Raw genomic sequence first — 20153 nt, 5'->3', positions numbered from 1 at the left:
TATATGGTCAGTAGCTACTTTCCTTCTCTCATACTGTTACATTCCATCTTGGATTATTCATTGTTTGAAAAAATATCATCTTCACTTCATGCATTCGGCCTCTGTTTTTCTCTTTTCTTTTTATTTGTCCATCACTTCCATGGTCTTTATTGACTTCTTCTCCAAACTGGTTTAAATTACCTTATCTAGAGACATAATCCTTAAAGATGTTCATTCCTGTTTCTTCTACTTTCTTGAGGATGTTCAAGTCTTCCCTAACCTTGAAATCTGTCAGCTCTTGTGCGCGACTTTCTTCAAATTTACTTATAACCCACGATTCATTTCCGTAAACAACCATTAGTGCTGCCATTCTCTTGTAAAATTTCAGTCTTGTTTCTTTTCTCAATTTATTTTTTAGACATATGTTCATTGTACTATATGTATTCCCAAATTTTGCTAATTTATTGTCTATGACTTCACATGTGAAATTTGTTATTAACAATCCAAACGAATTCAAAAGTAATAGCAGTGTATATGGCTACAACACTAGGAGAAAGGATGATCCTCACTACTCAAGGTTAAATCTAACTTTGGCTCAGAAAGGGGTAAAGTATGCTGCCACAAAAGTCTTTGGTCACCTACCCAATAGCATGAAACGTCTGACAGATAGCCATATAGCACTTAAAAGGGAATTAAAAGAATTTCTTAATGGCAACTCCTTCTACTCATTAGATGAATTTTTGGATATAGGAAGTGGGTAATTTCCCCAACCCCCACATAAAAATAATTATTAAAAAAATATTAAGTGTCGTGTAATGTAGTATATTGTATAGACGCCTTTAATTAACCTGACATGTTCCACATCATTACGAAGTGTCGTATCGTGATCTCTGGAACAAGTAAAAATGTAATCTAACCTAATCGTAAGTCTCTTCTGGTACAGACCTCATATCCTTTGTTCACTTCATAGATTTCTACCTTCATATTTTCTTCTGCCAAGTTTTTCCCCTTTCTCCATTTTATGTACACATCGATTTGAGATATCACGAAGAAATCATCAGAACATATCTCATATCCCCTGTACACTATTGTCTCTAATACTTTGCCTTCTAATTTCTCATTGATGATAAATATTTATTGCCAGCATTAAATCTTCAAGCTGATCATGTATATTTATGGAGATCTTTTGTGAAAGAATGTATTGGTTATATTTAGTTTGTTAAAAGAAACAAAATCTGTAATGAATCTTCCACTGTCATAAATGACTGTCTCCCATCGTTCCCACGATCTCTGTGATAGGTTTATTCCCCATACTTGTGTTCAAATCTTCTGTCAGTATTGTTTGATGCTTATTGTCATACTTGTCCAAAACCAGTTACAATTTGTCATAGAAATCTCTTTCTTTCCCTTCATCAGGAGCATAGATGCAATAGTAGTAAAGTTATAACTGTCAAAACTATAATTCTTTCATTCATATAACTGTACCATACAATTCTCTTTTCCTATCTTTTATGGATGTAATTTACAACCCTTTTGATTGCCCTGTGTTGCAGCTTTTTAAATATTTTACAAATTTTTTTAAGACAGTGTTAGAATTTGAATGTTACATGAGTACCCAATGTTTTCATCTTCCCAAAATCTCTCCATTCTTTGGCTGTGTTCCTGTATCCTTTGTTCCGCCCATATTTTCCTTGTTTTCTTCCTTTCTTTAATTCAAATTTCATATTCATAATTTTGTTTCTGAATTTGCCTCTTTCATTTATCAATCTCCTATTCATTCCTACCTCTTTTAGGTCTTATTCTGTTTCTCAAAGCCAGTTTGTTTTCCATTTGTTTACTTCATCGAAAAGCATCTCTTTTTAGTCAGTTCTTGTTCACGCAACATACAGCCAGCAGCAAGTCGTACTCTTAGCTCACTTGTTTGTTTCATAGTTTAATCCTCAATTTCTTTGCGTGTTTTTGGGCTATTTGCATAGTTTAATTCACAAATTTCGAGAGTTGTAGCATTGCGTTTTAGTAGCTACCAATATAGTGTAAATTCGCATAGTCGTCAGTCATCTGTTTGTTTTGAACGGCTTGTGACATAAAAGAGAGAGAAAAAATTGTTAGGGATGGATAGGGACTGCGTCTGTTATGTACGGATTCAGGGGGAATCGGCCACCATCCGTAAACAGCTGGAAGCTGTGTTGGACGTGTCGACAGGCTTCAGGCTGTTGCCATGGGCTGTGGTGACATTGGGATACCTGAGGCAAGAGCTTTGGAACCTGTAGCATTGCCTGGGATCTCTGATACCATTGTGCTCTCGGATGTCCCTGCCGGTGATTGGCGAACCGTGGTGGGGTCGCGAATCCCTGGGCGGAAGGCGAAAGTTGGTGCTGGCCGCAAGGCTGTACCCTTACGCCTCCGTAACAGGTTTGAGGTACTGCCCACTGCTGAAAGTACTTCTGAGCCAGCACGGGCGGCCTCGCCTGTTGCGGCAGTGGTCGGTCTTCCTGAGAGGTCCGGACAAGCGCAGAGGGTGGGATTGCTTGTCATTGGGAGCTCCAGTGTTAGGCGGGTGATGGAGCCCCTTAGGGATACGACAGCTAAGGAAAGCCAATGTGCATATTGGGGGAATCATCAAAGATGGGGGACTGGTGACCTCAGATGTTAAGTACCATAGTGCTGAGAGCCAAGAGCCATTGGAACCACCCAATATGTGGAAAGGGTCCTTCCAAATGCCATAAAGGGTACAGGGTGCAGCCAACTGCAGGTGGTGGCTCATGTCGGCACTAATGACGTGTGTCGCTGTGGATCGGAAGAGATTCTCTCTGGTTTCCAGTGGCTATCTGAGTTAATGAAGACTGCCAGTCTTGCTGGCAAGATGAAGGCAGAGCTCACCATCGTAGACAGGACCAACTGCGGACCTTTGGTACAGAGCCCAGTGGAGGGTCTGAATCAGAGGTTCAGACGGTTCTGCGACCGTCGGTGGTAGACAGAAAACATCTTCCGAAAATGTACTAAATGCTTTCTCTGAGAATTACTTTGAACAATTAGACCTCTTAGCCACAAGTAATCCTGATCTAATAAAGAGCATCATGACGGATACAGGGATTAGTGAACACAAGGTCACTGTTGCGAGGCTGAAAACCATATCAACCAAAACCACTAAAAATAAACGCAAAACATATCTATTTAAAACAGCAGATAAAAATTCGCTTGATGCCTTCCTAAGAGAGAGTCTCCATTCCTTCCTAGCTAACTACGTAAGATATGGCTCCATTTCTAAGACACAGTACCGACAGCAATAGATAGATTCATACTGCATAAGTTAATAAGAAATGGGACTGATCCACTATGTTACATGAATCACGTCAAAGCATTGTTGCAGAAGCAACAAAAAAATCGTGACAAATTCAGAAGAAATTTAGTGGGGACGTCAATGCGAGATGCTTTTGATAGTTTCCACGTTCAAATACTGTCTCAAAATATAGTAGAAAATCCAAAGAGATTCTGGTTGTGTGTAAAGTACACCAGTGGCAAAAAGAGACAATACCGTCACTGCGCGATTGCGATGGAAATGTTACTGATGATGGTGCCACTAAATTCAGTTTTCCATAATTCCTTCACGAAAGAAGATGAAGTAAATATTCCAGAATTCTAAACCAGAACAGCTGTTAGCATGAGTAACATACAAATAGATATCTTAGGTGTTGCGAAACAACTCAAATCACCTAAGAAAGGCAAGTCTTCGGGTCCAGATGGTATACCAATCAAGTTCCTCTCAGAGTATGCAGACACAATAGCGACTTTCTTAGCAATCATATACAACCGCTCACTTGACAGCAGGCTGTTCCTAAAGACTGGAAAGTAGCACAAGTCCCACCAATATTCAAGAAAGGAAATAGGAGTAACCCATTGTATTATAGACCCATATCACTGACTTCAATTTGCAGTAGGGTTTTGGAGCATGCACTGTACTCGAACATCATGAATCACCTTGAAGAAAATGATGTATTGGTACATAACCAACGTGGATTCAGAAAATATCGTTGTTGTGCAACGCAGCTAGCTCTTTATTCCCATGAAGTAATGAGTGCTGTCGACAAGGGATCTCAGATCGATTCCATAATCCCAGATTCCCAGAAGGCTTTTGATACCTTTCCTCACAAGTGACTATTAATCAAATTGTGTGCATATGAAGTTTCGTCTCAGTTGTGTGGCTGGATTCGTGATTTCCTCTCAGGGAGGTTACAGTTTGTAGTGATAGACGGAAAATCATCGAGCAAACCAGAAGTGCTAACTGGCGTTCCGCAAGGTAGTGACATAGGCCCTCTGCTGTTCCTGATTTAGATAAATGATCTAGGTGATAATCTGAGCAACCCCCTTAGTTTGTTTGCAGATGACGCTGTAATGTACCGTGTAGTAAAATCATCTGATGATCATTTCCAATTACGAAATGATCTAGAGAGAATATCTGTATGGTGCGAAAAGTGGCAATTGGTACTAAACAAAGAAGTGTGAGGTCATCCACATGGGTGCTAAAAGAAATCCGATAAATCGCACAAATCTAAGGGCTGTCAATTCGACTAAACACCTAGAAATTACAATTACGAGCAACTTAAATTGGAAAGACCACATAGATAATATTGTGGGCATGGCGTAACAAAGACTGCGCTTTGTTGGCAGAACACTTGGAAGATGCGACAAACTCACTAAAGAGACAGCCTACATTACACTTGTCCGTCCTCTGCTGGAATATTGTTGTGCAGTGTGGGATCCTTACTAGATAGGATTGACCGAAGACATTGAAAAAGTGCAAAGAAGGGCAGCCCGTTTCGTGTTATCGTGCAATAGGGGTGAGAGTGTCACTGATATGATACGCGAGTTGGGGTGGCAGTCACTGAAACAAAGGGGCTTTCTTTCCAGCGAGATCTATTTACGAAATTCCAATCACCAGCTTTCTCCTCCGAATGCGGAAATATTTTGTTGACACCCACCTACTTAGGGAGAAATGATCATCATAATAAAATAAGAGAAATCAGAGCTAGAACGGAAAGATTTAGGTGTTCCTTTTTCCCACGCGCCATTCGAGAGTGGAATGGTAGAGAAGTAGTATCAAAATGGTTCGATGAACCCTCTGTCAGGCACTTAAGTGTGAATTTCAGAGAACCATGTAGATGTTCATTGTGTATTACTCTGCATTTTTTGATCAGGTTTGTGTGTTCGTATAATTTTTCGGTTGCTCCCTTAATCCATATACCATAAACTTTCATAAGAATTTTAGGTTATATTTTTTCTCTCTCTGCGATATCAGATATAACCAAAATTGTGCATCAGGTAAGTAGAGTGTTTCTGGTAGTGCAGCTATTGGCAATAAATATCGAGTATTAATTGCATAAAACTGATTGGTGGTATGGCCTTATTCTGTTCATAACACCAACAAAACAGAGAAAAGAATAAGCCTGTATCATTAAAAACATTTATTCATGTTGAACTATGTTGTAAGGATCACTCAAACGAAAACAAGACAGATGGAGTAAACGGTTCATTATTTGAAAAGTAATCACCATAACTGTTAATATATTTGTGCCACTGTGAGACAGAATTGTCAGCAAATTCATGAAAAGCCGGCTGTGGTGGTCTAGCGGTTCTAGGCACTAAGTCCAGAACCGCGTGACTGCTACGGTCGCAGGTTCGAATCCTGCCTCAGGCATGGATGTGTGTGATGTCCTTAGGTTAGTTAGGTTCAAGTAGTTCTCAGTTCTAGGGGACTGATGACCACAGCTGTTAAGTCCCATAGTGTTCAGAGCTATTTGAGACTTTTTTTTTCGAAGAGATTTTCCTTTTTTAAGATGCTCCCCTTTGTGAAAATTAGTATTTCCTATGTATACAAGCAAGGCAGTGGCAATATTTTCCGTGTTTTAAAAAGGGCTCTACAGGAATCCTTACATTTAGCCTTTTTCATCACTCTGATAATCTTTCTCTGTATTTTAAATGTTTTTGTGGAATTCTCCCCCCCCCCCCCCCCCCCAAATTATTCTATACGAGGTGCATTCAAGTTCTAAGGCCTCCGATTTTTTTTCTCCGGACTGGAAAGAGATAGAAACATGCGCATTGTTTTAAAATGAGGCCGCGTTCATTGTCAGTACGTCCCAGAGATGGCAGCACTGTACGGCAGATGGAATTTTACCGCCAGCGGCGAGAATGAGAACTGTTTTAAATACTTAAAATGGCCACGTTTTCCTTACTTGAACAGCGTGCAATCATTCGTTTTCTGAATTTGCGTGGTGTGAAACCAATTGAAATTCATCGACAGTTGAAGGAGACATGTGGTGATGGAGTTATGGATGTGTCGAAAGTGCGTTCGTGGGTGCGACAGTTTAATGAAGGCAGAACATCGTGTGACAACAAACCGAAACAACCTTGGGCTCGCACAAGCTGGTCTGACGACATGATCGAGAGAGTGGAGAGAATTGTTTTGGGGGATCGCCTCCAGAGGTGGCATTTCTGTGGGTTCTGTGCACACAATCCTGCATGACGACCTGAAAATGCGAAAAGTGTCATCCAGGTGGGTGCCACGAATGCTGACGGACGACCACACTGCTGCCCGTGTAGCATGTTGCCGAGCAATGTTGGCGCGCAATGACAGCATGAATGGGACTTTCTTTTCGTCGGTTGTGACAATGGATGAGACGTGGATGCCATTTTTCAATCCAGAAACAAAGCGCTAGTCAGCTCAATGGAAGCACACAGATTCACCGCCACCAGAAAAATTTCGGGTAACCGCCAGTGCTGAAAAAAATGGTGTCCATGTTCTGGGACAGCGAGGGCATAATCCTTACCCATTGCGTTCCAAAGGGCACTACGGTAACAGGTGCATCCTACGAAAATGTTTTGAAGAACAAATACCTTCCTCCACTGCAACAAAAACGTCCAGGAAGGGCTGCGCGTGTGCTGTTTCACCAATTCAACGCACCCGCACATCGAGCTAACGTTACGCAACAGTTTCTTCGTGATAACAACTTTGAAGTGATTCCTCATGCTCCCTACTCACCTGACCTGACTCCTAGTGACTTTTGGCTTTTTCCAACAATGAAAGACACTCTCTGTGGCCGCACATTCACCATCCATGCTGCTATTGCCTCAGCGATTTTCCAGTGGTCAAAACAGACTCCTAAAGAAGCCTTCGCCGCTGCCATGGAATCATGGCGTCAGCATTGTGAAAAATGTGTACGTCTGCAGGGCGATTACGTCGAGAAGTAACGCCAGTTTCATCGATTTCGGATGAGTAGTTAATTAGAAAAAAAATCGGAGGCCTTAAAACTTGAATGCACCTCGTACATAAGTAGCGAATGTATACTGCAGTCATACATTGTCAGCACTGATGAGCAGCTTGTATTTTGAGCGAGGATCCTAACAGCATATGGTAGTGAACTCAGACTCTTATTTAAATTATTTAGGTGTACGTCCCACTTCAGATCTGCCTGAACATGCACACCTAGAAATTTTGTATGACTGACCTTCAACACATTTTTTCCTTCGATAGTGAAAACAGGGTTTGCAGGATGGAGGTTTTGTGTGGTATAAAAGTTAACTACCACAGTGTCGTCTGCAAACAGTACAGTGGTTGCATCATGTATTTTACTAGCCAAGTCATTTACATACAGCAGAAATAGGACAGGTCCTAGAACTGACCCTTGTGGGACCCCTCTTGATTTTCTGCTCATCACTGTAAAAACTAAAAATGTTTTGTGTTTCACTATCTTTGTGTTTTATTTCTGCAATCTGCTGACGATTAGATCCACTTTTCAGACTGGCCTCTAATTCCATAATTACGCAAGAGAATGCCATGATAAATTACATCATTTAAGAAGGCAAAAAATTGCTGACTCAGGTCACTTTCCAATTCTGAACCCATGTTGGGAGTCACTTATCAGCCTCTCTTTATTTAAGAAAACTGTTAATTTTGTAAGGAACATTTTTTCCATAATTTTGCTGAATCCTGACAAAAGTAAAACTGGTCCATAATTAGCAGTATCACTTTTTGCACCCTTCTTATGCAAAGGTGTTACTTTTATGGTTTTCTTATAATTTGGCAATACACCACTCTTAAAAGATGAATTTATTTTGTCTGTTAGTGGTTCCACAATAAATGTTACACGAGCTTTGATAATAGCATCCGGTATCTCAACACCTTCTGAATATTTATTAGGTAATTCTTTTAGGATTATTGACAGGTCCTCAGGTGTTGCCGGATACAGGAATAATGTGTTTGAATGAATTTTTTGATCTGAGTGACTGGGTGGCTGTTTTTCATGGTGTGTATTAATTAACTGCTGTGCTATATTTGAGACATAATTGTTGAAAGCACTAGCAACATTTTTGGGGTACCAGTTAGTTTATTTTTATTCATAATCAGCTCTGTATTACTGTGATTGATTAACTGGCCTGGTACCCATTTCTTTCCTTATAATTTGCCAGGTTACTTTAGTTTTATTCTTGGAATCACACAATATTTTGTCATATCTTTTGAAGTATGCAGTAAAGTCACAACTGGTATTGTGCGTGGAGTACTCATACAATTTCCTTTTATTTTGCACATGATATCCTTATCCCTTTTGTAATCCACTTGTCTGTTCTTTGAGTAGAGTTCAACATAGTTATTTTCTTAGGAAAAGCCATTTCAAAAAAAAGTTTGAATGTAGTAATAAACTTATCATATTTGGTCTCATTACAGTCATACACATCTTTCCAACTTTCATCCTCCAGGAGAGAACAAAAATATTCTACATTTTTTATACTGAAATTCCTTACAGTGTGTTGTATTTAACTGGGAATTTGGTGTCCATTCAGTGCAAGAATTTGAGCATAGTGATCGTTAAAATCCATGTTTACAACTTGAGTGTTGTAGGCATATTTGCACGTATTTATCAAGATCTGATCAATAATAGATGCACAGGTAGGTGTTTCTCGAGTTGGTTCAGTTACTGTTGGACCGATGTTTGAATAATTGTAGTAAATTTATAATGTCATCTCTGAATTTATTGGATTTCGAGAAATCAATATTAGTCACCTCATATAATTATGTTTTTCTTGGCAGAATGAATTTCTTCCCAGAGTTCCTCCATATGATTCTAAAACACTTTTTCTGTCTCCACCTGGCGATCTGTATACACAAATAATAGCTGTATTTTGCCTTGGTAGTTCAGCAATAGAGTTTTCTATATCTTTTTCACAGGGCAGTTTATGGAATATAGTTACACTATTGAATTCAATATTTTCTTTAACATATATACAAGTACCCCCATGACTCAATATTTTGCTACAAAACAGGCTTGCAAGTTTGATCTGAGGAAGTTATGTTTGCTCTAACCTATCTTGTTTGAGCCATTGTTCTGTAATGCATAGTACAGAAATATTATTTCTATTTCATTTAGTTTATTGAGGAGGGACTGAACATTTTGATGGAGTAGTTTAAAATTAGGGACAGAGAGGGAATCATTTCTTCCTTGACCACTTCTCACTATTTGTGCTAGTGTACTTAGTGATAAAAAAAACCCTCATATTTTCCAGGGATGGTATTCATGGTGTTTGCTGGTTCACCATTTGTGGGTTCCTGCCTTTCTTCTGTCGAAATGTTCCCAATTTTCACTTTTTTCTGTCATTTTTCCCACCCGTCTGTCCATAAACGACTGCCTTGTTGCTGCATTTGATGGCTTGAAATTTGACCTAGTAAGTGTGTTGTTATGACTTTCATTGGGCTTATCTTTGGTTATAAAATGGTCCATAACTGTTTTTTCATGAGTGGCACATTTACTTCGAGACTGGCACTTTCTATTTGATTATCCGTTTGCGTATCCATTTTTCCTGTACCGGTACTTGGTTTTTCAGTTTTCACCATATGTACGAAAGAAGCAACCCTATTACAAATGTGAATCTTTCCTTGTTTGTTTGGATGTAAACCATGATTTGCATATTCATTTCTTTTCAGGCATTTGATTTCTAAATTCGCAGATAATCTCTTCCTACACACGCCCATGGCATTGTTGATGTTTTCTAACATAATGAGGCTTGCAGCTTTGATTTTTCCATGTAGACCTTATGCGTCATGTCTAAGCGGTACTGGATGAATTATTACATATGTTTTTTTGCGTGAGTTTAAGTATGTATTCCAAAGAATCTTTCATGTTCCTCTGCATTTCTTCTAGAGGTTTATCAGTGTCATTTGTGCCACTAATAATGATGAATGTACCATTCATGGAGAAGTAATCAGTTAATTTGTCTGCGTTTTTCACAACTTCTTTAATTGGCTCCCCAGGTTTTATAATACTTTGCACACTTAATTTTTTTGCCTTATTCATCTTGTAGTATACTCCCACAGTTTCTGCCATGACTGTCGCTTAAAACAAGAACTTTATTTCCTTTCGGAGCAGTTGTTTGAGGTCTAACAGATCGTGAGTTTTCACATGAAACATGGTTACGGGTTTCCCCTGCATTTTGCTTATTATGAGGTATTTGTGCTTCTGAATCCTTGATTTTAATCTTCATAGCACTGTTTTCTTCTCGCAACACTTTAACTTCGTTCTTGATCACTTGACACCACTCGTCAGAAAATGCCGTTGTTTCTGGCAGAATTTTCGACGCACTTTTCTTTATCGACGGTTCACATTTTGGTGTTTGAAGTTCAGTAATTTCCATTTTTAGTGTACTGATACTAAACTGTAGACTGGATACTTGTTCATGTAGTTTTGATATTTCGTCCTTACAATTTGCACACAAGTTCTTTTTACTGGCAATATTAACATTTTTTCTGAGGAGATGCACGACATTCTTTTGCACTGGCTGCCATATTGAACACTATTGGTTGGCATAGACATTTTACTCAACACACACACACACACACACACACACATTCACTCTCTCTCTCTCTCTCTCTCTCTCTCTCTCTCTCTCTCTCTCTCTCTCTAACTCCCCAGAGGAGGAGGAAAGGCTCAGCTAGTTTTTGTCTTTGTCCTTTTGGGAGAGTTATTGTGGTCTTCAGCCCAGAGAATGGTTTGATGCACCTCTCCATGCTACCCTACCCTGTGTAAGCTTCTTCATCTCCCAGTACCTACTGCAGCCTACATCCTTCTGAATCTGCTTAGTGTATTCATCTCTTGGTCTCCCTCTACGATTTTTGCCCACCAATACTAAATTCATGATCCCTTGATGGCTCAGAACATGTCCTACCAACCAATCCCTTCTTCTAGTCAAGTTGTGCCACAAACTTCTCTTCTCCCCAATCCTATTCAATACCTCCTCATTAGTTATGTGATCTACCCACCTAATCTTCAGCATTCTTATGTAGCACCACATTTCCAAAGCTTCTATTCTCTTCTTGTCTAAACTATTTATCGTCCACGTTTCACTTCCATACGTGGCTACACTCCATACAAATACTTTCAGAAACGACTTCCTGACACTTAAATCTCTACTCGATGCTAACAAATTTCTCTTCTTCAGAAACACTTTCCTTGCCATTGCCAGTCTACATTTTATATCCTCTCTACTTCGACCATCATCAGTTATTTTGCTCCCCAAATAGCAAAACTCGATTACTACTTTAAGTGTCTCATTTCCTTATCTAATTCCCTCAACATCACCTGACTTAATTCAACTACATTCCATTATCATCGTTTTGCTTTTGTTGATGTTCATGTTATTATATACTCTTTTCAAGACACTATCCATTCTGTTCAAGACAGAATTACAATGCCATTGGCAAACCTCAAAGTTTTTATTTTTTTCTCCCTGGATTTTAATTCCTGCTCCAAATTTTTCTTTTGTTTCCTTTACTGCTTGCTCAATGAATAACGTCATGGATAGGCTACAACCCTGTCTCACTCCCTTCCGAACCACTGCTTCCCTTTCATGTCCTTCGACTCTTATAAGTGCCATCTGGTTTCTGTACAGATTGTAAATAGCCTTTTGCTGCCTGTGTTTGACCCTTGCCACCTTCCGAATTTGAAAGAGGATATTCCAGTCAACATTGTCAAAAGCTTTCTGTAAGTCTACAAATGCTAGAAATGTAGGTTTGCCTTTCCTTAACCTATCTTCTAAGATAAGTTGTGAGTATTCCCTCATTATGGATACCGTTGGACCCATTGACTGCCCTGGCCTACAGTTTGTTTGCTGTTTGCAGGTGGCAGCAGTGTTTGGCAGAGGGCGCGCACCCAGCGGCAGCCCCTGCTCCGTCCGCAGATACAGCAACAACAACCTGGCCGCTGCACTGCCCACCAGCCCTCCCGTCCCAGGTAACTAACCAACTGTACAGTGCCATCGTCAGCTGTTCAGGCTATTTCTGGGAATGGTGCACAGGCTGCAAGAGCAAGCTGCTTTCCAGCTGACTAAAACTATGTATCCGACCTGAACCCAAACTTGTGCCTTTTGTGGACAAGGGCTCTTACTGCCAGAGCTACTAGAGCATGCTTCACAACCATCCCCCTTAGACATGTGTGGAGGTGTAGTAGTTAGCACACTGGACTCGCATTCAGGAGGACAATGGTTTGAACCCGCATCTGGCCATCCAGATTTTGGTTTTCCACGATTTCTCTAAAATCACTCCAGACAAATGCTGGGGTGGTTCCTTTGAAAGAGCACGGCCGATTTCCGTCGCCGAACCGAGCTTGTTCTGCATGTCTGATGACCTTGTTGTTGACGAGACATTTGAAGCGCATCTCCCTTTCTTCCTTAACAACCAAACCCACAGCTTTCCTTCTGTCAGTACCTCTTCTCCTACCTACCACGTATCTTCCAGGATGAGCATTCGCAGAAGAAAGAATATTGAGGATAAATGACTTAGACAACACAATCGAATAATCCATCACAATTTGACAACAGTTATACCCATGTCTTCTGTACTAGGAGGAAAAAATTTTCTCTGCCTCAGAAATGTTTTCAGTATTCCTTCACAAAAATTTTTCATCTTTTTTCCAACAACATAAAATGTGTCATAGGTATTAAAGCAAGATTTAATTTTAACCCGAAATAATTCCTTCTAGGCTATTGTGACCATTCCTATGGCCACCTTTATTTAAAAACAGTTAATCTGTAATTGAAAAAGGAACAAAACCACCCAAAGCTAGTTTTTAAGTGAAATTCCATGAGTAAAGCAGACAAAAGTTCACATCATTGTACTTTTTTTTGACTTGCAGTGTCAGAGAATTTTTTTAAATGATCTCAAAGATTACAACATGGTGATATGCTGAAAACACAGCAGTAGTCAACTTTAATGTTAAAGATAAAAATTGTGAGGGCTTCTACAGCTCATCACATACACCATTGTTTTGTGACAGTGTGAATTTTACAGCAATTTATGCATGTATCCAGATATTTTAGTGTATAACAGTTTACTTTTACTGTGCATATGAAGGCGAATCTACACCTTTTTTTTACTAAGAGGTTATAATTCGGCCAACTTTAGGAGTAATAGGTAATATTTCAGACAAAAATGTGTATCCTGTATTTGTCATATTTTGAAGGACACAAATATAAAACATGAAATAGTTGCACAGTCAACAATGTTCGAGGTGATAATGCCACAAATCACTGTGACTCTTACTACAAAGCTTTATTTATCAGGACTGTAATAGAGAAGCAGCGTAACACACTAGTCAGCTGGTTGACATAAGACACTCAAAAAGCTAATCAAGGCATATCTTGAGATAATATACATTGCACACTTGATCGCATTATTGAGTTTGAATACTAGCTCAGTGTGGTTCAACATGCCAAAAAGTGCTCCAACAGCACAAAGGCGCAAGGTTCTGTTCCTGAATTTGGAGAGAAGTTCTTCACCATTGATAGGGAAATATTATTTTGTAACTGTGTGAAGTTAGTGTGCAAAAGTGTTTTAACATGCAACAACAGTGTAATACTGCTCAATACAGCAGCTGTGTGAAGAGAAGTGCTGAAAATTAAAGCAGATAAATACTGTTCTTTGAGAAGACAAGTCCATCTTCAGCCATACAATCATTTGTGTGAGATGACAGTGTCTTGCAACATCTCATTGAAGTAGCTGAAGAATCCACAACACATCCAATTCCAGATGAATCTACATCGAGAAAGAAATGTTTGTGTGTGCACTACGAGAAGTTGCTCAACAAAATGTGGATTAGTGTTGCTGACAAAAAGGTCTGGGAGAAAACAGTGATGTGGCTGGGCATTATGTTGCAAAAGTTGAGAAGCGTGGAGAAATGTTCCTCCTAACATCTGAAACTTTCAAGACTGTAAACAACTTGTTATTTTGTTTGACAAGTTTATGAATTTACAATGGCTGGATGGTGTAAGCAGAGGCAATGTTTTGTTGCTAGAGACAGGCGGTATTTAGTAAAAAGGGTAAAGCAATCAAAGGGCTTCAGAATCTGCAGCTGCCTTGTCCTTGCATTACAGAAGAGGTGTGACAAAAATTACTCTGATGTGTACAAAGTAATTGACTGTGGGAAGAAAATCCATGTGAAAGCTCTGCTATGGGTCCAGAAATTCAAGGAACAAGCATCTTCACCGCCCCCCCCCCCCCTCCCCTCAGCTTCAGGCTGCTGAGAATTACTCTACCAAAATAAAGACAACTTTCAATTTTTGTGAACTTGACAGCAATGAATGAAGCATGGTAAAAATTGTGAGAGGTCTTTACAGATACCTTGTCTGGAAAATTTGCACACAGCAGTGCCAACTTTTCAGTGGTATCAAAAACCTTCACATGGTTTGAAATTGGTGGTATTCAACTGTGCTGGACATTGTGCAGAGTGAGTTGGGTCTAGCCTCATTGCCATGTGCAGAAACTGAAGATAAAAAGTTCTGTCAAACTAATGTGGAACACTGCTTTTGGTGTGTGGCAGTGAAAAATGCAGTTTTACTGTTTTCACTTTACATGCAGGGTTCTGTTAACTTACGTTACCCCACATAAAAAAACTTCCTTACTGAGAAAAATTAACTTACCCCATCTCAAAAACTCAACTTGACCAACATTACATTGCCTTACCTAAAAATAAAACTTGACTTGATTACTTGAAGAAAACTTAACTTGACTAACTTACCTGAAAAAAGCTTAGCTTGACTTGACATGTTTACCTAAAAATAAACTTGAGTTGCTTACCTTAAAAGACATAGATTGTTTTGCTTACCTGAAAATAAGCTTGATTTGACTTGCTTACCTAAAAAGAACGTGCCCCTGCCCCTTCTGGAGCCTCGGCCTCACCTCACTGCCACCCCGCCCCCCCTCTCCCAAAATAAGCTATTAGTTTCAAACAATACAAAAAGGAAGTACTACCCTTTCAGGCTGTTCAGAAATGAATTTTGTATTACATTTTTTTTCAATACAATCAACAGGAATGCTTATTGAAAAACTTACATGAAGCCATATTTTTATGGTCTTATTTATGTATGTTTTAGGTCATAAATGCTTCCACATTTTGCTCTTTTTTCACATCATTAAAATCCAGGCCCTAGTCATGAAATTTCATGCTGACTGCAGAGTGGTAATGAAACCTGTACTCCCCAGACTTGAAGGAACAGATAACTCTTCCCTTGTATTCAGAATTACATAAATCCACTGCAATATATGTTGGCACTCTTTTTTTAGCCTAAATCCATAATGAATTGCACAAGCAGAACATTATGTTGTATTTATTAAATGTTCTCTCCCATTCCTGCTGACCCTTCATTTGTTATTTCCTTGGTCTCTGTGTTTAGATACCAACAAGACTTCATTTGCATGAGGCAGTTACAACAATTTAGACAGGTCAAATATTGTGGTGTAGCATAAAGTTAAATACTTTGAATAAATCCTTGTAAGGAAACATACTTTGCATAAATTATGCTGAATGTCAGCAAAGGTGTCTACCTTCCTCTTAAGTATGGATGCTAACTGATAACTGTGCTATTTGCTTCCCATTTGTTGTCTTCTTTGTCTTTTGATGAGGATTGAAATGGAGGTAGCAGCAGGGATAGAACTACTCAACTTAGCAGACAATATTTGGAAAACCACGTAAGCTACAAACAAAGCTTGCACGAACAGTGCAACTAAACAACAGGGTAATTATGTCTGTCAGTGTAGCAGTAATATGACACCTGCTCTGTCAAGTTTTACATATTAAAAAAAACACTTGTATAATTGGTATGGTCAGATTCAAAGCAGTATTATAAATGTAAAGTGGTTGTTAAAAATGCGTTTGACATAGTAACAGTTCCTTTAACAGTGCAGCATGACGATTTGTACATTGGCGAGCAAACATTTATGTTGCCAACAGGGAAGATGACGACAAAGGACAAGAAGCTGCTGAAAATGATCCTGGTGATCTTTGCATCGTTTGTGGTGTGCTACCTGCCCATCACAGTCAGCAAGACGTTCCACTCGGTCACCAACCTGCACGGGCTCAACATCGCCGGCTACATCCTCATCTACCTGTCCACATGCATAAACCCCATCATCTACGTCGTCATGAGCTCAGAGTACCGCCAGGCCTACAAAAACCTGCTCATGTGCCGTGCCTCGTCTGGAGGTAAGTATTGCTACTACTGTGGGCACTCGCGCAACTGTTCAGATTCGTTACCTGACATCATATTTATTACTGGCCTTATTGTGCAATGGGTCATGTCTCGAGTTAAAAAAGAAAACTGTAGTAGGCCACTAGCAATACATGTCCTCTCTTCTTTATCAGGGTTGCCACAAGTTCTGGAAATCTGGAAAAATCTCGTTTTGTCTCAGTAGATGTAATTGTTTGTTTAATGAGATGTCAGGCATCATCAATGGCTGGCAGCAGCTGAGTACGTGCGCCATTTCCCTGCTCCCTCATTCTTACCGCTTCTCCTGTTTCTATCTCTAGTCAGTACTTCTTGCCTCTAGCCTAGCAGATGCTGAATCTGATGAGAGGCAGGGAGGCATGATGAGTGGTTTGTTTGGATGTGATTCTCAGAGACTGTTGATGCAGTGGTAATGTGTGCATGAGTGATATTATGAATGTGTGTGTCCGTTGTCGTTTTCTGACAAAAAAAATTGGTTGAGAGAGTGCGATTGTCTGTGGCCCAGCAATCATCTTTTACGGTGAATTACTACCTATCCTTATTATTATTGATTCTCAGATTATTTGAATAAGTTATTTGTTGCACAGATTGATCGCCACGGTCTCTTTTCATCGACATGGTGTCTGACTCTTGAATAGCTGGCCACACTGGTAGATTTTCGTGACGGGCCGAAACCGCAGGCCATTTCTGTAACGGAGTGGGGCTGCCGATCTGAAGCCATTCGTTTCCCACTAATGTGCAGGCCCTGCCTGTCGGGTCTAGTCTCGCCGATCTGCCTGCAGGCCAGGTCCGTTTGTGTGTGGCATTATGCAATGGATTTTCGTGGGCTGAGGACTGCGGTGCTCCTTGGTAGGTCAGAGGTCGAGGTCACATGCAACCTATTTCAGGAATTGCGACTGTCTCACTGTAAGTACAGTGTGGCATATTATTTCTTGTAGTAGATTTTGGCACTTCGAAAGTAGTTTATATATTTGATCTACAACTTTGCTTCTGCCATTTTTTCTCGAAGTTCGGGGCTTTATAGAAAAAACTTAAAATTCATAGTACTGCCCGTTGCTGGCCAATACATTCTCCCATCTTTTGGATAGTATACCAATCCCGTGGTGGAAGAACTTGGCGTCTTTTGTGGGGATCCGTGAGTCAATTCAATTTTTTGCACTTGTTCTTATGATCGGAAGTGCTGGTCAGCCAGTCTGTATGCCACTGATCAAAAAAAGGCGGTAGTCAGAGAGAGCAACCTATGGAGAAGAGAGTGGGAAGGATAGGATTTATCATTTCAACATTTCTGTGTATAATTTAACAGGTTTTGCGACATGGGTCAAGCACTGACCTGCTACAATATTATCTTTATGCATCTATCGCTTTATTGTGGCCGTTTGTGTTTTAGTGCTGGGCTCAAAGGCATCAGTTGCTCTCTATAATGACATCCTGTGACTGTCTTCATCTGTTTCAGTAGCTACAAAAACGTTCTGTCTTCCATCGGCATGCTGGTCTTTGACATCAAAATCACCGTTGTTAAGACTTTGAAAACATTCGCTGCATGTTATCCCGCTAATAGTCCCCTCATCATTGGTCTTACCCAGCATTTTAAGAGTCACAGGTTTATTCATGTTAAAGCAGAAAATGGCGAGAAATGGGTGTGTAAGTTGACGTACTTACTCGAGAATAACCTTATGATGCAATCACAAATTGACTAATATTTTTATGGCATTATGTTTACAGATGCGTACGCTTATTGTATTACACCTATGACCAACCACCTGAACCCCACTTGCCGCTACTGCCGTCTATTGCAAAACTGTGGAAGCAAAGTTGTAGACCTAATATTAGAAAGTATGGACGATAAGAGGAAGATGAAAATTGTGGCAGTCGCTGATGGTTTGTACGCTATGTACCCATATATTTCTTGAAAGGAAAATCACATAATACCTGTAAAATAATAGATATAACACAGTCGGTAATAACCGACAATAATGAACATAGTGAAACAAACATTTTATTGGCAGACACCTATAGTGTGCGCTTCCAGCCGGGTGGCGGTGTCTTCAAAATGTGACGAGTGACATACTCATCAACTTCTGGCGAAGTGCCGATACTTTGCGGATGCCAGTCCCTTCATATCTGCAGCGTGCCCCCCCCCCCCCCCCCCCCCCCCCCCACCACCACCACCTGCCTGCAGGAGGCTGGATGCAGAGGAGCTGGAGGGCGGGGTGGAGGGTGAAGCGGGTGCACCGTTCGTGTCTCCGTCGGAGCATTCCAGTCATGTCTCGTGAGCTGGTCAGTTCTTGGTGCATTCATGGCATTTTGCAGCTAACGCTGGATTCCAGGCCATGCTAAGTTGATAACCTTCATCCCTGTCCACGAGATTCTCGTGGACCCGTATTTCTATAGATTCTTTAGTGACACTGTCCCAACAGCACCCTGGTGTTCTCGAAATAAAAGGTGTGGTTTTCTTTCATACTATGTTCAGCTATAGCAGATTTCTCTGTCTGTCTAAGTCGGTCATGTGTGATGTGTTCCTTGCACCTTTTTGAGATTCAGCGCTGCATTTGTCCAATGTACTGTACACCACATCCACAGGCAATGCTGTATATGCCAGGTACGTTGAGTTTGAGTGGGTCTTAAGCTGAGTCCAGCAGCTCTTTAGTCTTCGGCAGTGGTGGGAAGAAGGTATTTATATTCGATTTTCTTAGTAGCCTCCCGACTTTGGCTGACACGGGCCCCAAATATGGCAGAAAGGCAAGTCTGTTGTTATCTTCTTCTTCCTCTTCCCGAAATTTGTCGGCCTGTCTCCTACTGAAGGCCCCCACCAATCTCTGTTTCACTGTACCCATTTTTCCGAAATACCTCTCTTAGGTGATGTAATTTGTCTGAGAGGCTTTCTTTGTCACGCGCACCCTATGTACCGAGGTGGTCATGCTGTTTAAGGAGTGCCAAGGCATCTTGCAGAGGTACTTTAGTGAACAAGGAGGTGACGTCTCGGCACTCCTTAATCAGCACTTTGAGCCTGAAACAGTGAAGCTGTTTGAATATGCACTTATGACCACCTACTTCAAGCGGATGCAGTGGCCATGGGATTTCCCCTTGCTCCAGGGATCGCAATTCTTTATTTGGAACACTTCGAGGAGGTGGTTCTACAAACTGCTCACCATAAACCCAGGCACTTCTTCCGCTATGTCGACGGTACTTTCGTGCTCTGGCAGTAAGGCACTGGAGGAGTTTACGGACCACCTAAACAGCATACATGAGAATATCATCTTCACGATGGAATTAGAGGAGAATGGCTGTATTCCATTCCTGGACATACTGATAAGGAAGAAGGTGGATGGCATGCTGGGTCATTCAGTGTTTAGAAAGAAGACGCATACAGACCTGTACCTCCACACAACCAGCTGCCACCATCCAGCACAATGTCAGTCAGTACCGACCACCTTGGTACATAGGGTGTGCATCATTTGTGACAAAGACAGCCTCTCAGATTAATTACACTACGTAAGAGAGGTATTTTGGGGTTACAGTGAAACACAGATTGGTAGAGCCTTGAAGGGGAGACAGACTGACAAATTTCTGGAAGAGGAAGATAACAAGAGACTCGCCTTTCTGCCATATTTGGGGCCCCTGTCAGCCAAAAT

General features: G+C 40.6%; 1 protein-coding gene across 1 annotated transcript in view; it reads left to right on the top strand.

Moving 5' to 3' along the window:
* The window catches only part of LOC126106698 (G-protein coupled receptor moody), a 105262-nt gene that overhangs the window by 69996 nt on the left and 15113 nt on the right, over positions 1-20153 (top strand). Inside the window, exons 6-7 of the mRNA XM_049913078.1 lie at positions 12143-12254; positions 16248-16499. Of these exons, the coding sequence (XP_049769035.1) occupies positions 12143-12254; positions 16248-16499 (364 nt within the window). The remainder of the gene's footprint in view (positions 1-12142; positions 12255-16247; positions 16500-20153) is intronic.

This window comes from Schistocerca cancellata, chromosome 10 (assembly GCF_023864275.1).
Source record: "Schistocerca cancellata isolate TAMUIC-IGC-003103 chromosome 10, iqSchCanc2.1, whole genome shotgun sequence".
Classification (NCBI taxonomy): domain Eukaryota; kingdom Metazoa; phylum Arthropoda; class Insecta; order Orthoptera; family Acrididae; genus Schistocerca; species Schistocerca cancellata.
Note: the sequence above shows the minus strand (reverse complement) of the source record. Positions and strands in the feature narration are given on the sequence as shown.